Genomic DNA, 27327 nt, shown 5'->3' with positions numbered 1-27327 from the left:
AGAAAGGTACTTGGGTTCAACTGAAGGGCCAGCCTGTTCCACCCAGAGAAGTGCTGCACTTTGTGAGAACCAATGGAAAGGACCTGAGCTGCTAGAATCCATTCCCTCTGAATTCATGGTATGATAGGTCTAAAAAAAGACAAAAGACCCCTGGACTATAAAAAATCAATCAATCGATCAATCAATCAGTCATTGGAAGGCATTGAGGCAGGGCCATGTTTTACTTAGGAAGTTTAGGAAAAAACCCACTTTGTTGACTATAATGTTTCTGGCCTTTGAGATCATCAAAATGCGAATCAGGGCAATGGGAATGGAAAGAAGGACACTTATTGATGGCAGTCACCATTCCAGTGAGTGGGGGACTCAGAAGGAAATTAAGTTGCTGGGCAGAAGCCAGGGAATCTCGAAATAGGGATTCAGGTCCAGAAATGGAACTGGGCTTCAGTTTTAATGTCCTCTAAGCTGGGGACCTGTCTGATTCACCTCTGGATTCCTGCTACAGGATCTTCAAAGGACTTTGTATAAATTCTCAGTGAATGTTTCTGGTCTGAATGAATGTTCCAACAGGAAATGTAGTAAGATGTGTTCTCTTCCTTCCTTGGCAGCCTTGGGCTCACACAGAACCTCGCAGATTTCTTTCAGTGTGGCTGCTTCGGCTTAGTGAAGCCCTGTGCCGTGGATTGGACGTCACAATACACCATGGTCTTCCACCCAGCGAAGGAGAAGGTTCTTCGCTCCGTATGAAGAAAAGCAACCCCAGACTCTCCCTCTGACCTGCTAGCGTTTATGTTGATGCCCTGTGGTCTGCAAGTGAAATGAAGATTCAGAGTTCACCTAAGCCCAAAGGAAAATGCAGGTGGTTTTTAAAGCTATTTGGTAAAAAGTTCTCAATAAAGGCATTACACTTTTAGATTTAGCAGGATGGACTGTTCCTGAACAATCTTGGCAGACATCTAAAGAAACTTATATTTTTCACAAGAAAATACAAGTTACATTTTTTTGGAGATAATATTCACTAATTATGGATAAAATGTGGTATTTTCAAATACTTTATTGGTTGTTTCAAAATAGTACTATTCTTTAAACTTGTAATTTTTGATAAATTATTTGTGTTTGTTTTATCTATAAATATGTAAAAAATATTTAAATAGATGTATCTGTTTTGCTTTCACACTTAATAAATTTTTTTTTTTGTAGTTAAGATTTCATTTCTGACACTTAACACTTTTAGAATCTTAAATTGAGAAAAGGTGTATATAGGACATAAAGAAACTGATTGGTGATTCCAGGAATGAGTTGAGCTCTCTGTTAACACCAGTAAGCAAGATTTAATTTAGTTTTCCATCTTACTTAGAAAATTGAACAGAGGAAATCTTAAAGATTAATTACTGTTTTTACTTAGTACCCTCAAAACATTAGACTGATGTGATTGTAATTGCTAATTTCCCTTAGTCTGGAGGGAAAACGAATTCAACTTTAACTATTGGTATTGTGTATAAATGCCCCTGGGCACGGCCCCTTCCTGCTGAAAACCATTACTTACGGTTCCGTTGCTCTTGGGGTAAAGGCTAAAATTCTCATCATGACCTCCAAGGTCTTGAATAATATAACCGTATTTTGTATACCAGTCTCACTCTGGACCACGCTTTGTACTGGAACCACATTGACCTTTCAGTTTTCCAGGGATCCATTCTTTCCTCTATAGAGCCTTTACAAATAAGGAAACTAAAGCCTAAAGAAATTCCTGTCTTCTCCAAGGTCACTTAGACACTAAATGGGGTCGCAACTCTAGGAGTGCCGGTCATCTTGAATACCGTCCGACACACTGTATGTGTTCAGTAAACATTTAAATTCATTGAATGAATGAATGGTTTTTAAGCAGGATGTGATGTGATCATAATTGTTTGAAGACTGATTCTCTACTGGGGGACAGAAGGACTTTCTCAAGCTATATTCTTTCCCTTTCTCTCTCTTCAGACTCTACCAAGTATGTATTCTCAAATTATGGTCCATACACCATTTAATCAGAATTACAGGGATGGGGCAGGGGCTCACTTGTTTAAAATTCAAATACCCCGCCTCACACCTTCCAAACGACTATATTCCAGCACTTCTAATTGACATGTAATAAGGAAAGCACATTTCATTAATTTAAATTATTCCATAGGTATTTATTGAACACCATGATAGGTCTTTCAGGCCATAAAACATTTAATTGGGCACAGTAATCACAGAGCTTGCAGTCTAGAGGGAAAGCTAAGATAAATGAGCCTATAGTATAATGTAGAAAATATTAAAAGCCGTAAGAGGGGTACAAATAAAATATTGTTAGAGTTTAGAGGTTGGAGAGAGCCTCAATGGATGTGATCAAGTGTTTATGGACAATAAGGCATTAGAAAGGGTCTTTCAATGATACTTAGTTTGGAAATATGGAGTTGCAAGTGAAAGGCATTCTCATGGAGAGAACTCTACAAGTGAAGACAATGGGAGAGTCTGAAGTGTAGTTAAGAACCATGACAGGCTGGGTTTATAGGGTGTTTAAAGTGGGGAGCTTGGTCAGTAAATTGGACTTGTTGATTGGGACTAGATCTCCAGGAGCCTTGAATGTTAAGCTAAGGAGCTGTATTTAAGTGAGCAATAATGAGCTATTTCTTTACTCACTTGTCAGTAAAAAGTCCTCATATCCTCTTGTCTGCTCTCACCAACCCCTGCCAAGTAATTACTCTCAAATTGGGGTCCATAGACCATTTACATCAGAATAACAGGCCTGGGATAATGATGGGGGTGGTGTCTGAGGATCACTTATTTAAAATTCAAATTCCTAGGATGCCTGGGTGGCTGATTCGGTTAAGCGGCTGCCTTCGGATCATGGGCTCAGGTCATGATCCGGGGTCCTGGGATCAAGCCCCGTGTCTGGCTCCCTGCTCAGCAGGGAGCCTGCTTCTTCCTCTGCCTGCTGCTCCCCCTGCTTGTCTGACAAATAAATAAAATCTTTAAAAAAATAAAATTCAGATTCCTCTTCTCAGACCTTCCAGAGGTCTGAGGAGTGAGTCTTGGAATCTCAGTTTTTATCAGGTTCCCCAAATGATTCTTACATTTACATGATACAGTTTGGGAATCGCATTTACATGATACAGTTTGGGAATCATTTACGTAAGGACTCTTACCCCACCATTCCAATGTGGCTGTTCCTCAGGCACATGTTCGTGGGAGAGTTTTAAGAAAAAAAAAGTTTGAGAGTTGGTGTTTTATAGCTAGGCATCCTGGGTTTGAGTCCTGGATCTGCCAATTATAAGTGCCTTTTACCCCTGAACAAATGACTTACCTCTATAATGCTCTAGTTTCCTCATTTGTATCATGTGGATAATAATAGTAGATAACTCCAAATGTTGTGCTGAGGATTAAATGTGTTAATAACCTAGAAAGTGCTTAGAATTCTACTTGGCACATAATAAATGCTCGATAAATGCTATTAATTCAGGAATCTTTGGAAAATTGACTATAGAGGTAAGGAAATGTGCCATATTCACCCTTCCATACTCTGTGTTCTGTGTTTGGGGACTACGATTCTCAAAACTAGTTTTCCTTGTCAGCTGATTTTGCATTAAGTTTGGCCAGTAGAGGAGGAGGAGGGGAGAAGAGACTTCCTTCCACTCTTCTTACCAGCTAGTCCTCTCAGTGTTGTTCCTACGGTGGCCCTTCACCCTGATGGTGACAGTTGGAATCTGTCTAGCTTTTCTCCTGAGTTCCCCAAACCACCTCTATTGTTGTCCCTTAGAACCCCCAGCAGGACCCAGATAGGGCTGTCTGCTGGGAGGTCTGGCTCCTAGCCCTGGGAAACCTGGCCTGGAGGCATCTGAATTAGGGCGCTCCTATCTCTTCTCTTTGTTTGTCGCTGCTGCTTCCCGCAGGTCCCATCTCTGCGCTAAATCAGTGTGCTTCTCTTTACTTTTTGAAAAAGATTAGCAACTGCTTCGTCAGTTCCATTATTTTCTCTCTGTTAAAAAACACAAAACAAAACAAAAAGCCTAGTGTGGTCTCTGTTTTTCTGACTGGACCCTGACAGATCTAGAATGTTAGAGATAAGCTTTTAATAATATTCTAGGCAAGAAGTGATGAAGGCGCAGATTATTGATTGAATGTGGGGGGAAGGGAAGGGAGAGTTCAAAGATGACTTGGAACCCAGTAAATGAGAGGGTGGCAGTGCTCTTCTGAGAAGTAAAGAAAGCCATGGAGAGACTAGGTGATGAGTTTGGTGGGTGGGGGCTACTGAATTTGAGGTATCGCAGGCTGTGCAGTGGAAAAGTCTGGAAGGCAGCTGTAAAGAGACCGGGGCATGGATGGGAGTCATGAACACAGATGGATGAGGTTGTCACAGGAAAGAGGTAGAAAAATGAGATGCAAATGAAATGGGGAGTTGCCCACCTGGAATGGGAAGATCAATTCTAGAAAGAGACCAAAGATGACAACTCATGCAAACGAAGAAAATATGAGGGGGTGGGGGCGGGGAGCAGGAACACGACCTTACAGAATATGGATTTAGGGAGCTGGAGATGAGGAGGAGGGACCAGCGGGGAGGTGAGAGTACAGTGGCATAGAATTCAAGAAGAATTCAAAGAGGAAGGAGTCACTCGTCAGGAGCTGAGGAGAGGACAACTGAAGAAAGATGGGCGTTGTGGCTAGGAGGGTGGTAGTGGGCACAGTGGAGCCGTGGCGGCGGGGAGTGGGGGGGGCAGCAGGGAGGGCACCGCCTGATGCGCAAGCAGTAAGGACCAGATGGAACAGAGTCCTATGGCTTGGCTTTGAGAGGAGCAGGGAGAAGGTGGTAGCTTAGGGGCGAAGTGGCCAGGTTTGGGCTTGTTTGGTTTGTCGGGGCCAGGGGAGTGGGACTCTTACCCTGCGATGCCAGAACTTCATTCCTTTCCCCATATATCTGTGTAGTCCTATCGGAGATTGCATTTGAATCCCTTCCACAATTATTAGCATCCTGAGGATGCTCCCTGTGGCTTAGCAGACAGGCTGTACACTGAGCAGCGAGAAGTGGAATATCTTGGGTATAGCACATTTGGTATTATAGCTGCGAGTATTTCAGTGCAGGGAGTTCATGCAGTAATAACCATCCCCCACATCTCAATGCCTTAACAGAAGCCTTCTTTCCCCCTCTTGTTACAGCCCACATAGCTGTTTGCAGACACTCTAACCTGCAGGGACCCAAGCTCCCTCCCAGCTAGTGCTCCCACCATTTTCTAGAGCCTCAGGGCCTCCTGGCCCTTCTGCATCCACAGATGTGGGAAGAGAATGGAGACTGTCCTGGAGGTCTTGGGGGCCTCAAGTCCCGTGTCCCATGTCCCATGTCCCAGTTGATGGTAGATGAGCCTGGAAAATGTAGGACATTGCCCAGGAAGTTGAGGGGAAACACAAAGACCGCTAAACAACAATAAGGTTCTTTCTTTGTTTTGCTGTGTTTTGGTTTTTTTTTTCTCATTTCCAAACTCCTTCACTCTGCACATAATAATCTCTTCTTTTACATTCTAGCAGAATTTGCTTGTAGTCCAGCCTACACTCCCACTTCATTCGCTCAACAAATGTTTACACAGTGCCTACTGGTCCTAGAGCACCATGAATACATACATGTCACATTTTAACAAGGAAGCGGAGGGGAATTCAAAATCGCAATGTAGAGAGAGCAGTGCTGCGTCACTTATATACTGCCTGTGTATCCAGAGGTGGATTAATTCTGTTCAGGAAGTTCAGGAAAGATGTTGCAGAGGAGATGGCATTTGAGCCTGACTTGATGATAGGAGTTCGCCAGGCTGAGAAGTTGGGTGGGGTGGTGAAGATGGGGGTGGGGGGTGGGGCTCTGTCTTCTAGGCGTTTCAGGCAAAAAGATCAGTATTAGCAAAAGCATGATGGGGTGAGGATGCTTGGCCTATTTGGAAATCTTCAAATCTGAGTGTAGCTGGAGCTCATCTGGAAGAGATGGTCTAAAGCTAAGTTGAAGGGTGAGTCCAAAGTCAACTTGTGAAAGTCCTTATATGATATACTGTTATGGGCCAAATTTGGTATTATAGCTTTCTGTTGTTTGAGCCAAACCTGTCCATGGTCCTTCATTGTGGAAGCCCTCGCTGACTATGTATACCAAAGGGTAGGAATGGAAGGGATGTATTCTAGAGACATTTTGGAGTCAGAATCAAGGAGGCTTGGGAGTGAGGCAAGGGAGGGGGAGGGTAGGGCAAAGCTAAGGATGGCTCGAGTTTTGAGCTCAGTCTCCCGGGTGGATGGGTGGTGGGGCTGGTAACTGTGAGATGAGGTGAAGGAGGAGAAAGTTGCACTGCCTGGTGATCGTTTCACGTGCGTATCTTACCCCGCTGCAAGCCTGGAAGTCTCTAGGGTAGGGGACTTCCTAGTGAAGGCCAAGGGACTATATTGCTTTTAAAATCCGTGCAGGCTACAGGGGACTTGATTGACTTATTTCAGTTTCTCACTGGTGTTATTAATTGTACGAGTCACACTGATGGGATCCCAGACGACTCTGGCCAAAAGCTTACAAATTAAAAACAATTGCCCTGTGCTGCCTTCCCCAGAGAGTGTGAAGTGTATAGTATTTCCACCCTCAGGTCATTTGGTGGAACTCTGTGGCTGAATTACCCAGCAGGGGTCTCTGGACAAAGAAAGCATACGTCTACCTCTTTGAAAGTGGAATGGGACACAACCTCTGCCAGCTCTTTGTTTTTCTCTGAGCCATTCTATTAATGCCAGTCCAATAGAGAAAATGACAAAATGTAATTGCATTTTGAGCATCAAAAAACTAGTAGATAAATACGTAATAGAGTCAGTGCGGGGCTTTGTCTATGATAGCAACCCCAAATAAGTGATCATTTTAAAGAAAGCCTTCTTGAGACTTGGAGCATAGAGGAACCCATGGTTTAGTCTAGATACTCACTTGCTTTCATTTCCTCCCATAATTCAGAATTGCATGGGGGCGGGAGAGATGCGGTCGTTGTTAAAAGCAGAGCCCCAAGAAAATGTGCACGCCTGGGCTGCCAAGAACTTGCTGAGGAGGCACAGAGACATTTTTAATTGGCTGCATTTCACGGGTGAGGCTGGTAATTTGACGTAGGAGAGGTTTTCAGAAAATTGCTAAACCCTAGGGAATTGTCCCGGAATAAAAGAAAATCATCCTCCCGTTGTTTATAACATAGAAGCAAACTCCGTGTTTTGTTGCCATGTCCGGGTTTTTATGAAATGTGTGAAGATTGCAAAGCCCATCGTAGGACAAAAGGACTGATTCTTCAGCAGTTTTTTAGTTTTGATGTTCCTTCCAGAATTTGCTCTCCTGTTGTCTGCTTCCTCTGGAACCCCGTTTCCTTCTCTGTTAGCAGCGAGAAAGCCGCTCAGCGGACAGATTCTGGAAGCCCACTCTCCTTGGCCTCTTGTTCCTCCTCCTCACGCCTTCCCCAGGTGACACCAGGATTCATGACATCCTTTGCAGTGAGTTTTTCGCAAACCCCTCTGTATTTTTTTTTTTTTCAAATCTCCCTCTATTCTAAAGAAAAGATCCAGAGACACATCAAGTGCCACTAAAACATTTATTTATTGCCTCTCCCACCCCAGGTATCAGAAATAATAAAACATTTGTTACAGCTTAAACTTTTAATACTTTTCTTCCAAAAGTGTTTTCTAACTTTGGGTCAAGACTGTGATCAGTTCTGAAGAGAAATACTGGCCGACCCTCCACGAGAGGATGATCAGGCAAGGCTATCCGTCCTGTAGGAGAACATGGCAAATGCTCGAGGCCGATGAAGTTTGGCACACCTTTCACTCTTTCTTCTCCACTTGTTGTGTTAGGCCTCCAAACCCAATACCTGTAGGGCCAAAATTTTTGGCATAGCAAACTGTGAACGAGAAGGGGGTAAAAGGGAGAGAGAATGGGTTGGTTAGACCTCAGTTGCGCTTCCTGGGGTCTTGACAGTCCTTTCACCTGTGAGAGGCATCCTTGTCATACCTGTGTTCGTAAGTTAACTTTGAAGTATATTGAACTACATTGACTTTCGATCTGCTGATAAAAATTGTTCATACTTACGGGCACTTAGGACTAAGTGTTCACAGGCATTTTGTCATTTGAGTCAAGATAAAATGGCCCCTGCTTGCCTGCCCAGCCTCGTCCCCTCTTGCCAGTGCCTCCTTCCCGCCACCCCAGGCACACAGAACCACCCGCGGTCCCTGGAATGAACCACGGTGCCCTGGCTGGGGTGCCGTTGCACGCACTGCTCCCCGTTCCTCGGCTGTCCCCCACCAAAGTCCACATTCACCCTTAAGACCAGAGGAGTCTTGTCTTCTAAGAAGCCTTCCCTAACACCCCAAACTGCTCACTTGCCTCTTTGTATGCTACTGCATTGTATTACTACCGGAGCTTTCTTCCCTTGGCAATGCAATTATTTGTCTACGGGTTGATCTCTCCGCTGGCTGCAGCAACATTTTAGGGTTTTTGTCCTGTAAATGCTGAGGACCCTCTGTGTCCTCCGCTGTCAGGAAAAGGCATCTCCCGTGGGATAGTGCATTCCTTCGCATTCTGTCTCCCTGTGGGCAAAGCTTTGGCATCCTCCAGTCTTGATTAGGAATGGCCTGCCTCTGCCCCTCTCCCATTGCTCCTCTCACTCCATTCCAACACACATAGTTGGAGACCTAGGGATACCATCATTACTTGCAAGGGTGGGCAGGCCCCACTGAGAAACAATAGGCCCCGGAGAGGCTCTGAGGTTGAGGTCACATTGCCTTGGCCCGAATGCATCCCTTCCTTTTTGTAGCATCAGAAGAGAGCTAACCTTTCCTACCTCTCCACAAGACAAAGGGACCGTGGAGGCATCTGGGGCTAGAGCTGTGAGAACCAGAAGGAAAACCTGTTTCTCAGTTCTGTCCCTGCGATCACTAAGTGATATGCAACATTAGAAACAGAAACGTCAGGAAGGAAGGAGGGAGAGAGCAAGAGCAGGAGGGAGGGAGGGAGGGAGGGAAGGATCTAGATATGTCTTGATTAATTAAAGAGAGGTCAGACTCTCTAAACTAATGAACTATTATTTAATCTAATGAACTAAAGAGAGTTCATCCTCCCGCAGTCGCCCGTAACTACCACTTGGGTAGACAGAGGGCATTTGGGTTTTCAGAAGGGAATGTGATGCTGTTGATTGAGTCCTGTGGCCTCTTCCAGGACTCCTTTTCTCTGCCCCTAGGCACCCAGCTGCCTTGAACCACTGAGCATCTGCAAGCATCTGGTCCCTCCCACATGCTCTAATGGAGGACCAGAGCTGGGCCGGGGGCGGGGAGAATTCTTTCCCTTTGGTGGTTTTGCTCCCCATCCTAAGAGCCCAAACTCTGCTCAGGCTGAGCAGCCATGCCACCTGGCAACCACAACTTACCCTCTAAGGATCCTTCTTGGGAAAACCTCTCAAGAGAGTCCCCAAACCACTCACCTTTGCAGTAAAGTTCCCCATCTTTGTCAGTGACGTTCGTGGACTCTAGACTCTTCCCACAGATGGCGCAGCGAAAACAGGTCTTGTGCCAAGGCTGAGGGGTGCAGGAGAGCGGGAGAGCTACGTAAGTGTGGGGGGCAGCATATTCTGTGTCCGTGTTAAATCTCACCAGCAGCATATAAAGGAGTGCCACTGTCTTAACCACTCATGTATCTAGTCGACCCCAGAATAATTTTTCCAGGGGTTCAAAGAAAATGAGATGCTATGGATTCGGCCAGCAATTCTTAGAACCCCTACAAATAAATTTATCAAAGTGATCACCCTATGTATTCCTTCAGAACAGACTAAATAGAAAAGGTCTTCCCCCTTCTAGAAGATCAAGGAATAAAGTAGAAAGGAACTCGGACTTGGGGCACTGAATACATTCATTTACACTGAATATAAAGTTAAAGAAGAAAAGAAGTGAAGAAAGAAGGCGATTAGCCAGGTAATTCGGCTTTGCTTGAACTCTGTGTATGTCATGAAAGAGAGCTGCCTGGCTTGGATCGTCACAAGATGGCCTCCTTCTGCACACCCCACCTGTCCACCAGGCATGGCCTAGGGGTTCTCATACATCTTCAAGTAGTCAGTTGGAGGGTGGAGACTGCCCTCATATTTGAAGTCAGACACTCTCCAGGGCCCTTATTTCCATCCACCCCACTCCACTTTAGTATAAACGGGTTTTCCTTTTCCTTTGTTGGGCCCAAACCCTCTGGTGAATACCCTGAAGCCAGAGGTGTAGAGCCAAGTGTGCGTGACTGTCTCAGACATCGGATGACTCCCCCGACTGCCAAGACGCTTGGGAGCAAGGATGCTTCTCGCTGCCGTGAGGGGTCTGCTCTACCCATTGGTGCTGATTGAGTTATGCAGTGGTGACGAGCTCACAGGTCTGACACCTTTCTGGAAGGATTTTGGACACTGAAGGACAAGGGGCTTGTGCACCTTTGTATCTCCGAGCTTCTGGCTGGGTGCCTTCCGCCTAGTGGACTGAGGCTTGTTGCATCGAATTGCACCAGGTTTAGTTTCCAAGGGCTCTGCTGAGTGGCAGCCACAGCCCAGGAAAGTGGGTGAGGATGGGTGGCTCCTAATGTGGCTCCTGGGAGCAAAGGAGAATAAAGGGCCTGGCTCCCACTTGCGCACAGTTCCTACTCTCCTCTCTCACTCCTCCCAACTGATCCTGTGCAGATGAGCAAGTCCCATTTGGCTCACCTGGCAATCCTTACCTTGCCCCCTCCCATCACCTTCTCAGCAGCATAGACTGACTTCCCACATCGGGGGCACTTCTCTGACTCTCCAAATTTTGCGGTGAACTTGGAAGGGTTGCTGGTGGTGGCTGAGCGTGCAGGCTTTGGGGACCTGGCGGGAACAGACAAATGAATGAAACCTATAGACCTTGTTGGCAAAGAGGACTTAGCTGTGTGACCGTGAGTGAGTTACTTAACTTCTCTGTGCTTCAGACTCCTCATCTGGAAAAAGGAGCTGCCTTCCTCACAGGGTCGTTGAGAGGGTTTGATGAGGGGACGTGAGGAAAGCCCTCAGAAGTCTGAGTGTCTCCTGGTATGGAGTAAGGGCTAGCAAACCTAGCTCTCATTGGCTTAAATCTTTCTGTCGTTAAGCCTTTAGCTAGTGTTCCATGTGCATTAGCTTGTGTTGTTGTCATGTTAGTATTGTTGCTAGTGTTTAGATTTTTCTGTACCATCTCGAAGCCTACTGGTCTGCTTTACTGAGTGAGTCGTGAAGATACTTTAGAGCAAGATGGGATCTCGACAATTGATAGTAAACAAACCACAGTCCAATACGCTGATGCGTCCTTGTCACAGTTCAGGTTGTCATCCTGCCTCAAAAGGTCACCTGTTCCCATGTCGAGCAACATCTAAGATAGAAGCCACAGGAACCCCCCCCCCCATAGTTTCCATCTCTGTTGGTGTTTCCTTGTACGTTTACCACTTGCATCTCATCATAACCTCTAAGATAGGGCTAGCTGGGGGAAAGCAAGGGTTTGAGGGGTACCTGCCCAAGGTCAGGCAGCTCATGACTGGTGGAGGTGGGACCAAACCCAGGTCTGTGGACTCTTATTCCTCTTGGTGTAACGTCACAAGGAAGCCATAACAGAGAAGAGTGGGCTTCGGGCAATGCGTGGCCCAGAATGCGGTCGGTATCTTTCTTCACTAAACAGTGTCCAGTTGGGATCGAGTAATGAGAAAAATTCAAATGACTAATCATACATCGCTGCATCATTTTCCCAGGCTGTACCATGGGCTACTCTCTTTGGAAGGGGCCAGATGACAGTTTAGATGGTCTAACTGCTGCCCTCTGGGGGAGACCCTCGATGGGCCACTGGCTCGTGTGGGCCTTTCTGCCTAGTCCCACTGTGGAGCTGAGCCTGGAAACCAGCTGGCCAGACAACACTGTGGGCAAGTGGCTGTCAGTCTGTACTCAGTTCCAGGCGGGAAGTCAGCAAGATCATCGAGACAGTAGACCAGCCTGGTAGATGGAGGTTGTACGGAGTGGTAGCCCAGCTTCCCTTCATCATGCTGGGGGGACGTCAGCACTGTGTTGTCAGCGGGCAGCTAGGGGTCCCAGAGGACAGTCATAATTGATTGTTTACTCCTGAGGCCCACTGCCCTCCCTGCAGACCCACCCTTCCTGTGATGTGGACATTAGTCATCTTACAACCCGAGGGAAGAAATCTTTTAGTGACAAGCCCACAGCGAATGGCCATTGCTTCCCTGCCATATTTATGTGATTTACACAGAAACGCTCAAAGGGGAAGAAAAGAGACTCCATGCAGTTTTAGCAAAGGTCAAACAATGGAAAATCTGCACTTTCTGGGTTTTCTCTTGACATGCAAACCAAGAGCCATGGTATAAAAGTAATTGCCCTTTAGAAAGGCAGATAATTTGAAGAGAGTCTTGGGAGAGATGACACATTGTTAAAACTTGGTCAGACTGAGTATTCCTATTGTTGGCAAGTCAACAATAGAGTCCATTCTCCCACTTGCAGAAAACGTTGCTATAGGAACAGAATGAACTGTCCTGATCACTGGGGCTCTACCGGGTTGGGAGAAGCGGGGCAGTAACTCACTGTTGGAACTGGAGGCCCAGGTGTTCTCCTGTGTCCGTGCTGAGGCAGCCGGCGCCTTGTCCGTACCCGATCCCCTTGGGGCCATACCTGCGCCCGTAGCAGATCTTACAGTAGATCTCTGACTCGTGAGCTGCCACCGTGGTGCTGTCGAGAGCCTTCCTGCAGGCCACTGCCAGGGAAGGGAGGGTCAGGGGGCTGGGGCCACGGTTCCTCCCCCACTTCCTTGAAGCCCTGATGCCATGCTCAGGGCCAAGAGACCCAGCAAGAGGGGCCCCCGGCCAGGAGCACAACTTTGATTCCTGACCAGAGCATTCTGAGCTGTGGGCTCCATGGCACCCCTGATTTCACAGGTGAGGAAGCTGGGAAGCAGAAAAGGGACAGACTGTGCTCAGCGGAGCCCAGCTAGAAAGAGGGGGAGGCCAGGATCGGAACCAACTGTGTGGTCTTGGACCAGCTGAGAATATTGTCCCTGAATCCAAACAACCTGAATCCCTGAGTGTCTCAGCCCAGATGACACCAGGAAAGTGTGTGTCTTGTGTGTGCGGGTGTGGATAGAGGATAAGGCGCTGAGGCTGGGGATGAGTTTATTTTTCCTTAATCATATCAGAATCAGTGGCAAGCAGTTTCTCTACCTACTTTGAAGAGCACTAAGATATGCAAGGAGTCAGTTACCACTGAGGCTACTTTTGATCCAGTTCTAGAAGCAGGAGGTGGTGAAGGGGTAGACCTATCTCATAGACCCTTAGACTTATGTTGGCTTAAGCCCCCTGGTCACTGGTTACCCAATATAAAGTATCCCCCATAATATAAAGTGTATAAGACAAGCCTCCATTTTCCAAAAAGAAGATATATAGAAAAGGGGTTTTTTTTGCCAATTTGAAAAAAATAAACTTTTGACATCTAAAACTAATGATGTACTATATATTGGCTAATTGAATTAAAAAAATAAAATAAACTTTTAAGGATGTACATCAAAGTATTAAAAATCTACTTATAATATTTAATTTAATAATATAGATCAATAATATGTTGATTTGGAGAGTTTCCTTTTTCTAACCTCACACAAATTCAGGAAATGATTGTATCCAAATTCTTCCTCTGCGTCTTCACCATCAGCATCTCCCTATTACCAGTGTCTTTTTGAGGCAGTGGACTCAGCTCTCCAGCTCCCCACTTCTGTCTGCATCTTTGAGGGGCAGCCCTGTTTGTACCTGAGCAGGAGGCTGTCACCGGGAATTTATATCTCAACCAGAAGTTCCTATTAGCATAACATTTGAGCAGCTTTAAAGAACATGTAGCTGGGCGCCTGGATGGCTCTGTCAGTTAAGCGTCTGACTCTTGATTTCAGCTCAGATCATGATCTCAGGATCGTGGGATCAAGCCCCACATTGGGCTTGGCGCTTGCCATGGAGTCTGCTTGAGATTCTCTCTCTCCCTCTGCCTCTGTCCCTACCCCCACTCGTGCTCTCTCCCTCTAAATAAATAAATAAAATCTTAAAAAAAGATATGTAGGATTTCTATAACTTAATAACTTGCTGCACTGCTTTGTAACAGTGATTTTTAAAGGTTGTTTATTGTGGTACTCACTGCTTATAATAGTGAGGTCGTGGCCCCAAGAATGAACAACACATGTGCATTCGATTTATTTGCCTCCTTTTTTGTTTTTAACCAGTTCAAGTGACCTTTATAAGCAATCCAGCATGAATGAAGTTGTTGCAGTGTAATATGCCTTCCTCAAATGGTATTTTACTTAAAAACATAAAGTAATTGAATATGAGAGTGGGTGAAGAGAAGGTTGTGGATGAGGGGTTGGTGGTTGTGTGGATGGGGAAGTGAATGGAAATTCATTAAACAATTATGTCAACATTGTATGTGTTAAAAAGTCTGTATATGACCTATCTCCACCCTTATTACTATCACTACAAGTCTCCAGAAAAACATCTCTAATATTCATTGATATTCTAGACTGTGAGTTCCTTGAGGGCAACACTTGTATTTTAATAACCTCAGTACATAGCATGGGGCCTGGCCCAGAGTTAGTCCTCTGTAAACGTTTGTTGAATGAATGAATGAGTGAGTAGATGAATGCATGCATGCACGTGTGAATAATGGTCAGTGACTCGTCCATGATTCTACAGCAGTAAGTTGCAGAGCCATGACTGGCCTCAGGTCCTCTGACCCCCTGCTCCAGTCCATCCCTCCAGGACTGTGTATGCCCCATCATGCCTGGGCCCTTCCTATAGCTATGTCCCGGGTCCTGACCAGCTTCCATACCCAGCCACCCCTGTAGCCATTCACCGCCATGTACATGATGTGTGGTCAGTGCAAGATGCACACTGATTTCCATCACTAAGTACAAACAAAAAGGAATACAAAATATCCCATGAATAATGTGTATCTTGTACATGTGGGAATTATAATTTTTGGATATATTGGGTTAAAAAAATGTTTAAAAATTAATGTCACTTCTTTATACCTTTCTAAAAATATGCCTACTAGAAATGTTAAATGTATATTTGTAGCTTGCATTATATTTCTTTGGACTGCACTGTTAAGGAGGATTAAGATTTGTCTAGAAGTTTGGAGAACTGGCCAGGGGACAAGCTAAGCTAGGCTCTGCTTTTCTGAAGCCTGTTTATGACAACTGCAGGTTGGCCTGTAGACAGGCAAGTTCTGGGTTGATAAAATAGAAAAGCATGCTCCTCTCCGGGATCCTTCTGTCCACTACCACAAAAATGTGTACTGCTCATAGCCTCATCCCACCCATGAGTTCTAAGGAAAATATCAAAGGATTAAAAGGGATGTACCAGTAAATACTCACATCCCTTCTACCATGGCTCCATTGAACAGGGGGTCTTCCTGCTACCTGAGGAAAACAAGACACCCCTGACCATGGAAAACTTCCCTACACATCCTGTTCTCACTCAGATATTAAAGTTGATCAGAGGAGAATAGAGGCCTGATCGAGAACTCCAGTTTTCATCTTGTGACAACCTGTGTGGTGGATACCGTCATCTCCATTTTATAGATGGGGAAATTGAGGCTCACAGTGGTGAAATCACTTGCCCAAGATCACGCAGTTATTACATGGCACAGCCCAGACTCAAGCCCTAGTCATTTGTACTCTAATTCCAGTGGTCTTTCCATTACTCCTTGCGCCTACTCGTTTTAAAGAGCACTAGCTGTTTTTGGACAAAAGCCGGAACGTTATAGAAGGGACTCTTGAGCAGTGACTTCTGGGTAATAATGTTGAATCTGATGGATGTGTATGATGACTTAAAAATAATTACCCATTGAGGTGCCTGGGTGGTTCAGTCGGTTAAGCGTCCAACTCGATTTCGGCTCCGGTCATGATCTCAGGGTTGTGGGATTGAGCCCCGCATCAGGATCCGCCATGCTGGGCGTGGAGCCTGCTTAAGATTCGCTCTCTCCCTCTCCCTCTGCCCCTTCCCACCTCAAAAAAATTACCCATCATTGGAACCCAAAGCTTTAGTAAATCCGCCAACCGAGTCACTCAGAGCTGCTCTTCCATAAGAATTCTGTTTGCTGTGGAAGCTAAGAGATCATGGAAACTCCTGCAGCAGGTAAAACATTATTATTTCTGGCAGCTTCAGGACAAAGTGCCTCCATGCTTTAACAGATGGAGCCCAATCCTTGAAGTTCTGTGTGAAACAGTTTGGGGCAGTGTGATGCCTTGTGGCCACTGGGCTAAATCATGGCAGTGGTGTGGGGGACCATGTGGGGAGGAGGCCTGCCAAATGTCCAGCAAAGCTACCCCTTGGGGCGCCTGGGTGGCTCAGTCGTTAAGCTCCTGCCTGCGGCTCAGGTCATTATCCCAGCGTTCTGGGATCAAGCCCCGCATCGGGCTCCCCACTCGGCGGGAAGCCTGCCTCTCCCCACTCCACTCCCCCTGCCTGTGCTCCTCTCTCGCTGTGTCTCTCTCTGTCAAATAAATAAATGAAATCTTTGGAAAAAAAAAAAAAAAAGCTACCCCTTAAGCCAGACCTACAGGAGCAAAGCAAGGAAGGTAAGTAGCCAAAAAAGACTCTTCTCCTGGACCTGGACTAGCCACTGAAAACTCTAGAATGAAGTCATGTTGAAGGGACTGGACCGAGGGTCTTAAGGTACAGGTTCTACTCCCGGCTTTGCTGCAGGTGCTTAGAGATGAGAAATGATTTGTCCAAAGTCATGGGTCAGGCAAAGCCAGACTTCCAGGTGGACCCCGGGGTTTGTACTCCCCCCCAGTTTTGACATTTGTGCATTTGTGTCCAGCAGGTGACGGTGAAGATACCCTTTGTCAGGCTACTGGTGGCCAGGCCCCAAACTCTTCCCTTTTGGACTATTACAGAATTGCCATACGTTGCCCCTCACCTGACTCAGGTTCTTTCTTTTGGAAAGACCGGTCGCAGCTGGCTTCAGTAACACTGGCCTGTGGGAACAACATAGAGCCAGATCCATCCTGGCTCCAGATAAGCGATGGCTTCCTTTCTCTGCCAGGTCACACTTTGCAAATGTTGCCACTGGGTCAAGGTTTTCACCGTGGTGGCAGCAGCAGCCCAGCTTGTTCTGACTTTGAGTGGCAGGGTAATGGCCCCTTGCTGGGCAAGCAACTGGCAAGAGGGTGCTCAGGAGAACACCATCCTTTTATGAGGGGCCCCAAAGTGATATTTCTTTCTTTCTTCTTCTTCTTCTTTTTTTTTTTAAGTAGGCTCCAAGCCCCAAGCCCAATGTGGGGCTTGAACTCATGACCCTGACATCAAGAGCCAGACGCTTAACCAGCAGAGCCACCCAGGCGCCCCCCAAAGTGATATTTCTATTAAGTTCCCAGGTGATGCTGCTGCTGTTGGTCCCGGGACCAGAGCCTGAGGACCACCAATATACAGTATCTGTGGGTACATGTGAACTTCGCAAAGCCCTCTGGATGCTGCGGGGCCCTCGTGGTGTTCACCAAACTCACTGCAGTAGAAGCAGGTCTTGTGGAAACTCCTTCCATTGCACTGGATTTCTTCTGCGTGGTAGACTGTCTTTTCGCAGGCTCCACATTTTGCTCCTCCGCCCCAGTTTGGCATCTTGAAGACCCTCTGACCAAGGTCAAGTCTAACAGGATATAAAGCAAATACCCTGAATGTAGGTAACCTCAGGAGGGAGCAAGTGCCTGGTAGTACTGTGGTCTCAAGACCAGGATCCAGCCCCGGTGTGTTTGGTGGCTCATTCCTTCCTTCATTCATTCATGCATGCATTCATCCATTCGTTCAGCAAATAGTTACTGTGTGTACATCCCTAAAAAAGCTCGGACACTCAGATGGCTCTGAGCAAGTCACATTACTACTTTAGGACTCCGTTTCCTCTTCTGTCAAATTTCAGTAGCGCCAGCCCTTATGTACCACACAGGGTTCTTAGAAGGAATAGATGAGCTAATTTTGTGTATATGAAATTATATACAAATATTAAATATTTTTTTGCATCTGAGGTTTTAAACATTCCATCGGAAGTGGGGATGATCTATGAAAATGGCGTATCTTCTTATCTAGCTCAGTGCTTCTCAGATCACATCAGATCTTGCTACTCTGCAGATGCTGGTTTGGTAGATGTGGGTGAGGCAGGAAATTCTGCATTTCTAACAGTCTCCAGGCAGTGCTGATGCTACTCATAGGGACCACCCTTTGGGTAGCAAAGCCTTAGCTAGTCTTGCTGATAAAAATCTATGATAAATAGAATCCTCCTATCCTTCAGACCCAAGCAATAAGCTACAATGGCAGGTAGTCTGGACACCTGCCTTCTGCTCTTGGGGCTACCGTCGCGGGCCGTGGACAGAGGTGAACTGCGTGGCTTCTCTTACGTCTGTCTCCCCACCTATACTATGAAGAGGGTCATTCTTTTCCGTGTGTGTATAGAGGACCAAATGACACGATGTGCAGGAAGGTACTTGGCAGAGCTCACCGTGCCAGGTGTGATCACAGGAGCCAGGTGATGATGCTGCGTGTCCTCCCATACCCTTCTAGGACCTTCGGCTGCAGGAGCGGCTGATAGTCACAGCCCCAGACCCTCATTGTCTCCTCAAGATAACATTTGTGTGAGAGATACCAGACAAGTAGGGGCATCCAAAAACAACTTTCCCTCTCTTTCTGCGTCTGTGCAAAGTATGAATCCAGTTGTCAGTTTTCCCAGAGCAGAACTAAAATCAGGCATCCATACTCAGTGACATTTCTGAAATCCTGCCAGCTCCAGGGGTCTGAATTTTCTCTGAGATCCTTTGGTTTCTGAGAAGCCTGGTATGTCATCTTGTCATTGACACCGAGCACTATCAGGCCCTTCCAAGTGGCTGCTTCTGACCTTCTCTTTCCCTTCTGGGAAGCCAGTCACCTTCTTATAATAGTTGGCGATTAACACTAAGCCCTCCTATGTCAACTGGTCTGGACTGTGCCTTCCAGCCTCATAACAAAAACAGGTTTTGCTAAGAAACAGAAGGTAAATAACAAACAGACCACTGAATCTGATACCAGGACCGAAGGGAACATCCCTACCTAAATGTCCCTGTAAGGAGCTTTCCCACTTACAAAAACAGTGTGAGATTAGCCAGGAACATCCTATCCGCTTCCTCTTGTAGAAGCTGGCTCTTCTTTTTATTCAGTAAAATTTCAGAAAATACACTTTAAACTTTTTTTTTAAAGGAAACATTTAGTGCATCTATTTCTGTAGTTCAGATTGTTTAGTCTAGAGGAAAGAATAATGGATTTTGAAATGAAAAGGCTTGGTATCAAGTCTACATGCATTCATTTACCATGCATTTACTACCTACCGATCATGTGTCAAGTTCTGTACTGGGTACTTGGTACGGATCAAGGGGAAGAAAACTTATAAAAATAAGTAATTTGTGTCACCTAGAATGAGAAGTCCACATTCTAGAGGAAGAGGCAGGAACCAGAATACTCTGTACCAAAAAAGAACCTTATGAGAGTATCATGCAAACTCAAAGGAGAATATGGCTACCCATGTTTAGACTGGGGATGAAAGCAGTGAGTTGTTAGAGGATCACAGTTGTCACATCCAAATGAGGTTTTGCATGGTGAATAGGAGTTTACCAGATAGAGAAAAGGAGGAAGGACATTTCAGGCAGAGAAAAGAGCACACAGAAAGGCATATCTTAAAACCTCCTAAAAGAGCCCAAATTATTTATTTTTGACTCCATTAAAACTTTTAAGTCTCGGGGCGCCTGAGTGGCTCAGATGGTTAAGCGTCTGCCTTTGGCTCAGGTCATGATCTCAGGGTCCTGGGATCGAGTCCTGCATTGGGCTCCTTGCTTGGCGGGGAGCCTGCTTCTACCTCTGCCTGCCACTTCCCCTGCTTGTACTCTCCCTCTCTCTCTCTCTGGCAAATAAATAAATAAAATCTTTTTTTTTTTTTTTTTAAATCTTAAAAAAAAAAATTTTAGGTCTCTATGGTTGGAATAGATCTTCAAGATTGAACTTATTTACAAACCAGGTCAGGCAAAAGAAGTAAACATTTGGGAGTATTTTCTTAGCTAATTTCTTTTACTAAGATTCACCCTTCTCTGATTAAAGATGATACATTCTTTGGAAAAGAGTAGAATCACATAATTTTGTTCATGTTCACTTTGATCCTGGATTGTAACATAATATAAAATAGAAGAGAAATGTAATATATATCCGGGAATGAGACAGTGACACTTGTGAAATTAATGAGATGGAAAATTTCAATGAAAACAAGCTTAGGTCAAATTTCTTACCTCACATCTTTGGTGGAAATCTCATTGGCATGTCCTGCAAGTGTGGAAATCTCATTGGCATGTCCTGCAAGTTAATGGTAGCCAGAGATGGCCCTTGGGAGGATGTGTGCATGTGCATTCAGCAATTGCCTACACATGATACTTTTCAAAGTGAGGATAAGAAAGATTACAGATAATACCTTCTTCACAAGGTAATGGATCCTAGCACAGGTTATTTTTTAAATGATCATAAAATATCTGACATACATATATTAGGACTTGAAACCCAGAATAGAAATCTGTAAGCATTTTATTAAACAGGTGCTGAGTTCCATTTTTAAAGTTGGAAATGTAGCTACGGAGGCTAAACACAGATGACATCTCTGATTTCTTCTTCTGCTCAAAGGCCAAAAGGCAGAGCGTGTTGTAAAGCATCCTGAATTGGAAGACATGGCTTCTAATTTTGACCTTGTGACCTCAAACTTGGGTGAAATATGATGGAATTGAAAGTAGTATCGAGGAGCTAGTCAAAGACAAGGCATCATTACCGCCTTTACTTCAGGTTATTCAAATAGCACCAATCTGCTAATTGAGTCACTGTGATTTGAAAGCCCATTTAAGTCCTGGCTCACATACATAACCTTTTTAGCCTCCCACATTGCTTTGGAATTCCTGTGTCTCAACACTCCACTAGCCAGGCCCAGAATGTGAGTCTATACTGGCAAGATACCAAGGGATGGGTCATTTGTTTATCGGTGTTGCCTGGCACAGACAAGGGTCACTGAAGGTAGGATGCCAAATATAGGCTTGCACGTTACTCAGCCCCATCTGCCACCTGGGTCACATCTCCATCACATCACCTGGCATTACTCCCTGGGGCCGGTCCTGGAGATGGCTGCGTTGTCACTGATGAAGTCGAGGGTCAGGATTGAAATGGGGGACAGTCTGGGGTTCCTGACGATGAGATTGATTGCAAGCTTCACTACGTCAGCTAGGAAGAGGGTGGGTTCCAGACTTTTGGATACCCAGATCCCAGTGAGAGACTACCTGTGTCAGTTTCTTCATGAATAATACTGTGGGAACAGTTATACTGGGCATGTGCCATAGTGGGCACTAGGAAAAGTGCTGGATCAGATGCAGGAGGCCAAAGTTCTAGTTCCGTCTCGCCTCCTCAAAGCTGTGTGATCTGGGGAAATCAGCGAAACTCTCTGAACTTGAGGAACCTTTCTCTAAAATGGGCATAAGAGTCTCATCTGTTTTATATTGCTGGGAGGATTGAAACAGTTCAAGTACATCAAATCACTTTGTAAACCATCGAGTATTCTAAAATGTGAGCTAATCAGATCTGCAATAACTCTGAACTGTCACATTCTCAGTCTGAACTTTTAAAAGATAACCGTGCCGTGCATCTTGGCTCCGTCTTCCTACTGCAGCACTCACTGTTTGTCTTTTGCTTATCAATGAGGGAGCTGAAAGGTGATCCCTTAGGGCAGAAGTGGGTGGGGGAGATAAAATGGGCACTGAGTGACTCAGTTTCTTCTTTGTAGGGGTCCATTAAAGAATGTGGGAGGGAGCCTTAGGCCATGACTTTGAGCAGAGATTATTAGTGACGATGCCATTTTCAGCTCAGTGTTGGTTCATGTGGTCATTCTTTTAGATGCCTGATTCTGCACAGCGAATTAAATTGTCTACACTGGCTGAGGCCAAGATTTTGTATCATAGGAGCTTATATCTGGAATGTAAGGGATAGTCATTACCAATCTAATAATGTTATTATTGAAGCCGAAGTGTGTGGGGGTCCCTTGGGCCAGGCACTGTGGTTTATCTCATTCTGTCTTCACAGACCTTCAAGGTAGGCACTCTTACAAAAGTTGCCTTTTGTAACTTTTGGGAAAATGGAGTCCTAGGGAAATTATGTTGCCCATGGTCACATGGCTAGATTAGAATTTAGGTCTCTGACTCCAAAGCTGTGTTCTTATATTAACATTAGCTACTATTTATTGTTTACCATGTGTTGGTTGCTTTGTATGTACTATCTTTAATACAACAGCCCCACAGAGCAAAATTAGTCATCTCCATTTTGCAGATGAGAAAACTGAGACTCAGGGAACTTGAGTGACTTGTCTGAGATCACACAGCCTCGTAAGCCGCAGAGCTGCAATCCAGACCCGAGTGAAGCTCGTTCTATATCCCATGTCTCTGCTTACAATACGCTGGAGAGGGGCTAGGGTCAGCACCTCCATTAACCAAACTTCCCAGTTAATGGGCACTGGGCTCTGATTGGCCCCATTGTCTCTCCATGGGACAGAGAGTACTCATGGGTGGGAGTATCCAGGAACCTGACTTTCATTCAGTAAAATGAAAGCCTCCCTAAGAGTCATTGCTCTTCAGACACGGAGAGCGCTCCGTTGAGGCTGGAGAGTTCCCTTTCACCTTGACTTTAGCTCAGCTGGGAATGGTTGCCCATGTGACTGCAATGTTGTGAAGCCCCTTCAAGGATCCTTCAAGCCCTGAGACAGATGTCGGGATCTGAACAGTGACTAGAGCCTCACCTTGCTGCCCAGTGACAGTCCCCTCTCAAACACTGTCTCTTCTTTACTCTCTTCATCCCGGGAGAAGAGACGATAGAGCAGAGTGGAGCATCATGGGCTTTGGAGAGAACCAAGCCAGGGCTCAAAAAAGTGCTCTCTGCTGGACCTTGGGCAAAATGCTCAAAATCTCTGAGCCCAGTGTCCTGTCCTCATGCATGTAAAGACAGATGAGAAGGCTTGTCGTCAAAGGTTGTTTCCAGGTTAGATAAGATCATCATAATAGCTAAGGCACTAAATATACAAATGTGTAATACATGGCAGGTGTCTAATAATTTTGTTGCTTTCCTTATTACTATTATGATGATGATTATTATTTTATCATCTTTTAAATCCAATTTCTTAAAACAAGCATATCTTTCCTGGCCTCTTCTCCGTGGCCCTCGTGGCTCAGACTGTGAACCAGCTCTGTTTCTCGGCCTTTGGAACGTGCTGCCCCAAGGTGCAGATGCAGCCAGGCCAAGGAGAGAGCTCCCTCAGGGGGTGGGGATCAGGGTGCCTGGAGCCAGAGATGGCAAGTCAGGCAAAGTCCTAAGCCTGAGCCACAGGACAGCTGCTTCCTCCACTTGGCAGCCCTGGTGCCTGACACCAGCTGACCTGGCTGGTGATGGGGACGTGGAAGGGAAGCAGCCAGCCCGAGCAGAGTCCTCATGGCCCCGGGGAGACCATGCCCTTCAGCTTCCCTGTGTGGGATACTCAAGGTCAGTGGCTTCGTCCTATGTTCCTGAACAGATGAATGAAGTCCCCTATCCAGAGGCCCCTCCGCAAGGCCTGGGAAGCCAAGGTTGCTTATTCCCAGCACAGAAATAAGCCCGAGTGTTGGCACTCGTCCCCTTAAAACTCTGGGTAGACACACCTGCCCACCAAACCCACAGCTGTGACACGCGGGTTCCATTGCACCCTTCCTGAAATTATCTCTGATGTGTGGCCGGATTTTACTTTCAGAAACTCACTCTGTTCTATTTTGGCCCTTACCACGTGTTTTTTTTTTTGTTTGTTTTTTGTTTTTTTTTACCACGTGTTTTTAAAGAGCACGTTGCGCCCTGGTTTAGATCCTGGCTCTCCCACTTTCTGGCCAAGTGACCCTGAGTAATTCCTTTCCTTTCTTTTCGTTTCTTCCTCAGAAGAATGACCACTCACGGGACTTTCTGTGACAGTCAAATAAGCGAATATTGTTCCATGCCTGCACAGGGCAGTAAACAGCCCACAAATCGTGCTCAATCCTTTCCCACAATGAGGTCCACACTGAGGCTCAGAAAAGGCTCCCGTGCCCCGTGGTCCTCATGACCATCGCTGCCTCCCCTCCTGCTTTTCTTCACTGCGACGAGTAACTGCAGCTTTTCACACTCGAAGCCGTCACACTTGTCTCTGGCCCTGAAGCCCAGCCCTGGCTACAGTATGCCCAGACATCTGAGCAGCGGGCTTATACCTGGCAGTCTGCCGGCCGCGGGAGTTGTGTTTCCTGTGTGTTATATTCCCTGTCTGTGTCCTTCCTCTTGTAAAGCAAATTAACCATCTTCTAACTCCTGGGCACCTTGTTATCCACTCTGACCTCTGGACTTTCTTCATTACACTTGTGCTTAGCAGGAAATCCGCCTGTGGCCCACCGGGCTTGGCCCTGGGCCTTTTCTCAAAGGCCCCACTTATTTGTATGGTTCTTTGTGGCTTTACAAAGTACTTCCTATACTTTATCTCCTCGGATGCTAACAAATCCCTTTGGGATAGGTGGCCTTAGTTTAATTTGATTGTGCAGAAAATGGAAACTCAGAGAAGTTAAGTGATATCCAGAGCTGGGTTTTGAACCATCTCAAAGACAGAGGCTATTTTCTTCTATTTCCTTCTTCAGATTCCCAGGATTTCTGAGTCTGTGTTCTTCCAAGATTTTGTTTCCACCTCTTTCAGGAGGATTACGGCTATTTGCCTGCTGAGTGATCATGCTCACACTTTCCTTCTCTTTCTGTCTCTGTCTCTGTATCTCTGTCTGTCTGTCTCCTTCCCCTGCCCCCTGGCCTCCCTCCCCTATCTCTAATGGATGGCCTGTGTGCCTGGGCTGCCGAGCACCTATCTGCCTGGCCAGAGGGAGCACCAGGCCCTGGGGGTAAACTGCCCTCCCTGCCAATAGTCGGGCTCATTTTAATGACCAACTTGTTCAGAATGGAACCAAAGCCAGGTCAGAAGAATCCCTTACATTTTCTGGGTCATACAGCAGTTTTATGTAGTTTGTGATGAGTTGGAGGTACCCAGCATTGAGATTTCGGTACCAAAAGTAAACCGAGGACACAGCCTCTCCTGTTTTCCCACCCTTCCCTGCCTTAGCGCTGCCTCTCCGCACCGCACCCCCCCCCCCAGCCCAGCCGCAACACAGAAGATGGTCAACACAAGCTCATTCAACTGCACTGAATCGTACTGCAGAGAGGCAAAGTTCCTCAGACCTGTCACCCAACTCCTCCTCCTTGGGGATGTCACTGGCCCAGCTCAGAGATGGGAACAGAAATTAGAGGTGGCAGCTCTGATCTTTGGGCAGCATCTTCACTTAGACCACTGCTTAAAACCACTTCTTATTCTTCGTCACACTCATGCCTGTCATTCAAATGCTTAACTGAAACCTGGAGGAAACACTGGGAATCACCCCTCCCCCTCCGCAGGGAATTCTCCTCCGATTAAATAGACCTTTTAATGGATTTTTCAGTCTAGCAGTGTCTTTTTGGGGTCCTTTTATGGGTTTTGATTAATTTTAAATTGTTAGAAGCAAGCCTGTTGCTGAGCATCCTTGAAATATAAAATCTATTTTAAACCAGCAAATTTCATTGAGTATTTCCCATGTGCAAGGCAGGGTATGGTGAACTATAGAAATCTCTTATTCGCCCACACCTTCTGAATAGCACAATGCCTTGTATTTTGAGCATTGGAAAGATGGCTTCCGCTGTATTGTATCTAAAACAACCACTTTGTAACTTTAGAAAAATATCACTGCTTCCATACTGAGCCTCACGGAGCAGACCTGAGGGCCGCAAGTTTTCCTGAGCTCCACGTCCAGTCATTATGTGATAATTCTAGAACTGGTATCTTGTCTTTTGACTAAGACACTGGGAAACATTCCAACATGGAAATAGTCTTAGGCCAAACATTATCCCTTATTCATTTCTCTGGAAGGTTCCCTTGAGCCCCCAAATGCTAAATCCCCCTTTTAGGAGTTTTGTTTTGTTTCTTTTTTAACAACTGCTAAGTCCACACCAGAATTGAGCACAGCTTGAGCCTCCTCACACAGAACCAGACTGGACGCTGGCCCCTGGGACGTGAAACACAGCCTTACTCTAGGGGACCCTTCCAAGTCCCAACCAGCCACCAAGCCAGCCCACCCCCAGCCCAAATGTCTGCTTTGCTCCACATACCTGCCTGTGTGGTCTCTGTCGGCTCAACTGATTATGGGGGCTCTCGTCCTCTTTAAATACATGGAGGCCGTTCCCAGCATTGGCCTGTGGAGGGAAGGGTGGGAGGGAGGCCGAGGGGAGAGGGTGAATGAGACATGAGTAACACAACTGCTATCAGAGGCTGAAAATAGCCTGTGACCAAAGCCCTGAGTTTTGTTCCCCCCACGCCAGCTGTGAGGCCCTTAGAGAACAATATTGCTTGGGTTCTGTTTTAATTGCCAATTGCCTATGGCACTAAGGGATCAATTTGTGGAGTGTAAATTTCTGATCAAGTGGTCGGAACAGCAAAGAAGGATTTTATATCGAAAATCATTTTTCCAGGCTCCTACTCCCCTGACCTTCCTGGAAAACAATGCAAGGTACCTGCAAATGAATCATGAACCATATCTGGGAGCCCTCTGGAACTCTGAGACACAGGTCACGACACTCGTGAAGAGAACTCAGAGCTAAAAATAAGAGTGATGGGTGTCTGAAATGATACTTAGATAATCTCTTCAAAGAAGCTTGGAGGAAAAAAGGTCAGCTAATCATCAGGGTCCTGGCACTCCATGGTCCGCTATCCTACAAAGAGAAGTTTTCTCTCAAAAGTTTTTTTTTTTTTTAAAGATTTTATTTATTTATTTGACAAAGAGAGAGATAGCGAGAGAGGGAACACAAGCAGGGAGAGTGGGAGAGGGAGAAGCAAGCCTCCCACTGAGCAGGGAGCCCGATGCGGGACTTGATCCCAGGACTCTGGGATCATGACCCGAGCCGAAAGGCAGACGCCTAACCAACTGAGCCACCCAGGCGCCCCATCAAAAGTTTTGAATTGCTATGTTCATCATCTTTTTCTACTTAAGAATTTAACATGGCAGTGTGTCATATTTATGACAAATCTTGATAAGCTTCTATGAAACCACGTTTTCTTTGGAGGCCTAATTTCTCTTTGCCTGATACGTACATATTTTTGGCTTTGATCAAGCATCAAGGACACACATGAATTATAGAAT

General features: G+C 45.9%; 2 protein-coding genes across 5 annotated transcripts in view; one reads left to right on the top strand and one right to left on the bottom strand.

Moving 5' to 3' along the window:
* Positions 1-27327, top strand: part of ZDHHC13 (zinc finger DHHC-type palmitoyltransferase 13) — a 100653-nt gene that overhangs the window by 55362 nt on the left and 17964 nt on the right. Inside the window, exon 16 of one of the 3 annotated variants that reach the window (XM_064576744.1) lies at positions 606-1735. The exons of 1 other annotated variant lie outside the window; for it this stretch is intronic. In XM_064576744.1, the coding sequence (XP_064432814.1) occupies positions 606-773 (168 nt within the window). In that variant the 3' untranslated portion in view covers positions 774-1735. Of the gene's footprint in view, positions 1-605; positions 1736-27327 lie in introns of those variants that run through there. One more of the 3 variants, XM_054512014.2, reaches the window with a different exon arrangement.
* Positions 7576-26420, bottom strand: CSRP3 (cysteine and glycine rich protein 3). 2 transcript variants are annotated; one of them, XM_045894020.2, is made up of 6 exons: positions 26300-26420; positions 17551-17690; positions 12594-12762; positions 10719-10865; positions 9471-9564; positions 7576-7895 (listed from the first exon to the last, which is right to left on the bottom strand). In XM_045894020.2, the coding sequence occupies exons 2-5, from the start codon at positions 17660-17662 to the stop codon at positions 9516-9518; spliced, it is 477 nt and encodes a 158-aa protein (XP_045749976.1). In that variant the 5' UTR covers positions 17663-17690; positions 26300-26420; the 3' UTR covers positions 7576-7895; positions 9471-9515. The 2 variants fall into 2 exon arrangements, with proteins under 2 accessions (XP_045749976.1, XP_045749974.1); XM_045894018.3 differs by having other exon boundaries at positions 10733-10865; positions 26300-26416.

This window comes from Mirounga angustirostris, unplaced genomic scaffold (genome assembly GCF_029215605.1).
Source record: "Mirounga angustirostris isolate CCGP_5_RB_7025 unplaced genomic scaffold, mMirAng1.0.hap1 SCAF_13, whole genome shotgun sequence".
Taxonomy (NCBI): domain Eukaryota; kingdom Metazoa; phylum Chordata; class Mammalia; order Carnivora; family Phocidae; genus Mirounga; species Mirounga angustirostris.
This window is presented reverse-complemented; position numbering and strand designations above follow the sequence as displayed.

Bases quoted from the DNA above. Each gene is read 5' to 3' on its own strand.
- CSRP3 (XM_045894018.3), bottom strand. From the start codon at position 17,662: ATGCCAAACTGGGGCGGAGGAGCAAAATGTGGAGCCTGCGAAAAGACA. The intron at 10,866-12,593 runs GTGAGTTACTGC...TGTTCCCGCCAG, and splicing joins CTGGGCCTCCAGTTCCAACA to GTCCCCAAAGCCTGCACGCT. The intron at 9,565-10,732 runs GTAAGGATTGCC...TGCACCCCTCAG, and splicing joins AGGTGATGGGAGGGGGCAAG to CCTTGGCACAAGACCTGTTT.